Source organism: Pongo abelii, chromosome 2 (genome assembly GCF_028885655.2).
Source record: "Pongo abelii isolate AG06213 chromosome 2, NHGRI_mPonAbe1-v2.0_pri, whole genome shotgun sequence".
Taxonomy (NCBI): domain Eukaryota; kingdom Metazoa; phylum Chordata; class Mammalia; order Primates; family Hominidae; genus Pongo; species Pongo abelii.
In genome coordinates this window covers 195484153-195489428 of record NC_085928.1, presented here as the reverse complement: position 1 = coordinate 195489428, position 5276 = coordinate 195484153, and the positions used below count along the sequence as shown (strand labels likewise).

The 5276-nt window shown below is 44.2% G+C and overlaps 1 protein-coding gene across 3 annotated transcripts in view; it reads right to left on the bottom strand.

Annotated features, from left to right (window-relative positions):
• Positions 1 to 845: 845 nt before the first annotated feature.
• The window catches only part of MAP3K13 (mitogen-activated protein kinase kinase kinase 13), a 195986-nt gene continuing 191555 nt past the window's right edge, over positions 846 to 5276 (bottom strand). For 2 of the 3 annotated variants that reach the window (XM_054550329.2, XM_054550328.2), the window contains 2 exons: positions 3191 to 3488; positions 846 to 1358 (listed from right to left, as the gene is read on the bottom strand). In XM_054550329.2, coding sequence (XP_054406304.2) covers positions 1257 to 1358; positions 3191 to 3488 — 400 coding nt within the window. In that variant the 3' untranslated portion in view covers positions 846 to 1256. 3 annotated transcript variants of the gene reach the window in all.

Genomic DNA, 5276 nt, shown 5'->3' with positions numbered 1-5276 from the left:
CTTCTAAGATAGAATGAGTTAGTGAATAAAAACAAAGGGATGGTTTGGGCTCAGACATTGTATACACACACATACATCCTAGCTGCCTTCAAAGTCTGTTCTCCTGCTTGAATCAATATGACTCAAGTAGACAAGCAACCTGGTTCCAGAGAGGGGTGATTCCATCTTCTCCACGTAGCTGAACTGAGTGATCCTGAGAATGGAGTTTTATAAATTCCACGTTCGTTTTCCCAACACCATTGTAGATGTTCTTCCTCTCTTACCCTTTTCTCCTCCTCGGTACTGCCCCCCAACCTTTGTTCCTACAGGAAGTGGTCAGCAGGCAGAAAGGAAATGAGCTACAAGGAAATGGCACTTGAGTATGAAAGATCAACACATTGGGTCAAGGTAGCACATTTGTCAAGGTAATGACAGTGACAGCACTAAAAAGGGACGTATTTGCCAAAAACAAGATTTGACACTATCTGTAAACCTCACTACCAACTGCTGCTTAAACATTTAAAAATGAAACCAGCTTCCACATACATAGGTTTGTTTGTTTGTCTGTTTTTCCCTCCTAGAGGAAGCACACGCCCTTGAAGACGTTGGGTGCAAGTATCTGGTCACCAGACTTTTCTAGGTCATTTCCGTAAGCCACCTGGACAAGCTGGTTGAAGTGAATATGGTCTGTTCACAAGTTGCCTGGAATTGCTTTTCTTTTGCTGTTCTTTGTGTTCTAAAATGTTCAATGTCTTGCTCTGGCTCTTCTTTAGTCACTTATGGCCAAAAGACCTGGTCCCCTGTTCAAGCAGCAATAATACCTCCCGGCCCCACAAATTCCCAAGGATGTTGCTCCTAAATTCCACTTATTTCTTTTTTTCTGTTCTTTTCTTTTTCTTTCTCTCTTTTTTTTTTTTTGCAAGAAATTATTGTCTCTCTCTCTATCTCATATATAGTTCACTCTTTACAGTATAAAGTGTTAAAATGTCAAACAAAAATAAATATCAATGTTACAGTAGCTAGAATATTCAATAAAATAGATCCCTGCCATTCTTGATTGAAATGTTCAGTGAGACTTAATTTCATTTGGATATTATTTTCCAGAGATTTGCGAAGTCTCATGTTCCTGTTATTGCAGCTCATTTCTAGGGGGTGGTAAAGATGGGGTAGTCTCTCTTCCCAGACAAAATGCTGGGAGAGAGTGGGACAAGTCTGGGGGTGGGGTGGATCTGAAATGCCAGTATAGTCACGAGATCTTCAGGATGTGTATTCCTTCATTACCAGGTAGCAGAGCTGTAGTGTTTATTGGTCCTAACTGTGGCATCAGAACACTCCCCATCTGAAGAGTCACAGTCCGATTCTTCAAACTGCATAGGGTTCTGCAAAGGCAGGACAAAATAAAACCTTAATTCATTTCTATAATCACTCAGTAAATATGTCAAACACCTCCCACACAACAGGCACTGTGCTTGGTAAGGGGGCTACAAAGGTAAATGACACCAGGTCCTGTCCTTGTGGGGCTTATGGAGAAAGAAAACACATGATGATGATTGCTATGACAATAACAGTGCCCACCACACAACCACTTATATAGCATTTACTATGCTCCAGGCACTGTTGTAAGTACTTTATTTATTTATTTATTTATTTAGAGATGGAGTCTCACTCTGTCACCCAGGCTGGAGTGCAGTGGCACGATCTTGGCTCGCTGCAACCTCCGCCTCCCGGATTCAAGTGATTCTCCTGCCTCAGCCTCCTGAGCGGCTGGGACTACAGGCGCGTGCCACCATGCCCGGATAATTTTTTTGTATTTTTAGTAGATACGGGGTTTCACTGTGTTAGCCAGGATGGTCTTGATCTCCTGACCTTGTGATCCGTCTGCCTCGGCCTCCCAAAGTGCTGGGATTACAGGCATGAGCCACTGCGCCCGGCGGTAAGTACTTTATTAATACATCTGTTAATCCATTTAGTCCTCATGATAACCCTATGAGACAGATGCTATTATCATCCCCATTTTACAGAGAGGTTAAGTGGCTTGCCAGGGTCCCACAGTAAGTGGAATGCTACGATTTGCATTCAGGCAGTCAGATTCCAGGCTATACACTTACAACCACTATGCTAGCCTGCCTCTCCAAAGGCAGTCCTGAATATGAAATGAAGTGCTATATGTCCTATGATGGCATCATCCAGGGAAGAGTCAGGGTATGGAGGGGGGAAGCTCAGACCTTTAAAATATATATATATATTTTTTTTCCAGAGACAGGGTCTCACTGTTGCTCAGGCTGGAGTGCAGTGGTGTGATCATAGCTCACTGCAGCCTCAAACTCCTGGGCTCAAGAGAACCTTCCACCTCAAGCCTCCCGAGTAGCTGGGACTGCAGGCATGTACCATCACACTCAGCTAATTAAAAAAAAATTTTTTTTGTAGAGGCAAGGTCTTGCTATGTTGTCCAGACTGATCTTGAACTCCTGACCCTAGAGTGATCCTCCTGCCTCAGCCTCCCAAAGTGCTGGGATTACAGGTATGAGCTACCACACCTGACCTGGGCTCAGACCTTTAACCATATTGGGAGATAGGAGTGGGAGGAGGTGATTTTTGAGTTAAATCTTGACATGATGGGTTCCTGAGCAGTTCAATGTGTGTGTATCATTTGGGAGAAACTGCCCTCATTTCTGGGAGCTCTGCTGATCTCTGTACTTCTACTTGCTTCTTGGAGGCCTGATATGGTTTGGCTCTGTGTCCCCACCTACATCTCTTGTTGAATTGCAATTCCCAATGTTGGGGGAGGCAGCTGGTGGGAGGTGACTAGCTCATGGGAGTGTATTTCCCCCTTGCTATTCTCATGATAGTGAGTGAGTTCTCATGAGATCTGATGGTTTCAAAGTGGGTGGCACTTTCCCCTTTGCTTTCTCTCTGTCCTACCACCATGTGAAGACATACTTGCTTCCTCTTCACCTTCTGCCATGATTGCGTTTCCTGAGGTCTCCCAGCCATGCTTCCTGTACAGCTTGTGGAACTGTGAGTCAATTGAATCTCTTTTCTTCATAAGTTACCCAGTCTCAGGTAGTTCTTTATAGCAGTGTGAGAACAGACTAATACAAGGCCACTGTTGTATCTTATTATTAAATGAAAATTGTAAAAGCTCTAGAGACTTGAACCCCAAAGAGCAAAAAAGGGAACAGTGATGGGAGGAGAAGGGAGAAGCCCCCACCTCATAGCCACGTTCCTCCACACACAGCTTGCCCAGAGACATCTGAGTCTTCACACGGCGCACGGCACACTCCTTGTCAGAGAGCCCATCTGAGTGTGAGGATATGTCAATGGGAATCTCTGGCGTCTGGGACAGCAGGTCGTCTAGCTTCTCCGCCAAGCGGTCTTCAAGTTTATCAGCTAACTCATCAGGACTGTTTGAGTGATCACTGGTATTTCCCTCTTCTCCATCAGACACAGAGAAATTCTCAGAGCTAAAGGTTGAATATGACTGGCAGCTGCTGATACAGCGATGGGGCCTAGAACCAAGAAGAACCAGGAGAACTTAGTCGGAGGAACAACTACTTTCCTTTCCTTATCTGTCACTCATAGTAGTGGTAGAGATAATCTAGTTTTTTTCCTGCCATCGAGGAGGCCTAAGAAATCAAGATAGGTAGAAACTATTTAACTTTTAACATTAAGGCAATGGACTGAATTTTATCCCCCATGAAATTCCGTGTTGAGGCCCTAATACCAGTGTGACTGTATTCGGAGATAGGGCTTTTAGGAGGTAAATAAAGTTAAATGGGTCATAAGGGTGGGGTCCTAATCAAATAGGATTGGTGGCCTTATAAAAAGGGGAAGAGATTCTCTTCATTCCTCCTTCCCACCTTTTTTCAACATTCATGTGCCGGGCAAAGACCATGTGAGGAAACAGAGAAGGTGGCTGTCTGCAAGCCAGGAAGAGAGCCCTCATCAGAAACTGAATCTGCTGACACCTCGATCTTGGACTTCCCCAGCTCCAGAACTTGAGAAATAAGTTCCTGTTGTTTAAGCCATCCAATCTGTAGTATTTTGTTATGGCAGCCCAAGGTGACTAACACAAGAAGGAAATTTTAATTTCCCCTTTCATTTGGTTTATATATTTATGTGACTAAACACTACACTCCAAGCTGATGGCTATGACTGGCCTTTGAAAAAAATCAGCTTGTCTAATCACGTTATGTACACGTATGCATAGTATGGAATGTCCAAATTGAAATTATGCCTCTTATTTAGAGAGTCATAGATTCTCTATCTATGTGAAAGTGAAAGAGACTTTGGAGGGTCTCTGGACTAACTCATTTCCCAGATAAGAAAACTGGAGCCAGAGAAGGGAAGTGACTTGTTTAAGGCCACACCATGAGAAAAGGCAGAGCTGAGGCTTGGGCTGGGTCTACACACACACACTTTGATCAGTGTCCTTCTCTAACCTCCATCCCTCACCTCCCTGTCAATCCACCCCAGCTTCATTTCCCAGAGCCCAGTGTCCACTGGGCATGGTGGCCCTGGAGGCCCAAGTGCTTTCACTACCTCTGTTGACTAACCTCCAACAGAAATGAGCTTGGAAGGAACATTCATTCTGCAGCTGTGGGTACTGCCCAGCTAGTTAGTAGCTCATTCCAGTTAACATCTGAATTTGGCTCTGATGAGCCAACGCTTCTGGGGAGATAATTTGCAAAAGTTCCTCAGTTCCTTCCCATTGTTTATAAGCAGCTTAGTAAATAAGGATGATATTAGCTTACACTGGCTTAAAAAAATAAGAAAACAAATAATAAAGACTGCCTTTTTCTTTTGACATTGTCTGGTCTTTCTGTATTTCTTAGTATAGAGTTTTTTTTTTCTTTTTTTTTTTTTTGAGACAGAGTTTCACTCTGTCGCCCAGGCTGGAGTGCAGTGGTACCATCTTGGCTCATTGCAACCTCTGCCTCCTGGGTTCAAGCAATTCTCCTGCCTCAGCCTTCTGAGTAGCTGGGACTACGGGCATGCCCCACCATGCCTGGCTAATTTTTGTATTTTTAGTAGAGATGGGGTTTCGCCTTGTTGGCCAGGCTGGTCTTGAACTCCTGATTCAGCCTTCCAAAGTGCTGGGTTTAGAGGTGTGAGCCACAGCACCTGGTCTAGTATAAAGAGATTTTATGCCATATAACCTAGGCTTGGCTGATGCCCAGGACAGGTGAGTTCGTTGGGGGTCGGGGGGGCGGATCATGGATATATAAGAAGAGGTCATAAAGAGTCCAGGAATAGCACGGAATGAGAACAGATTTCAATTTTGTGTATAATGCAGG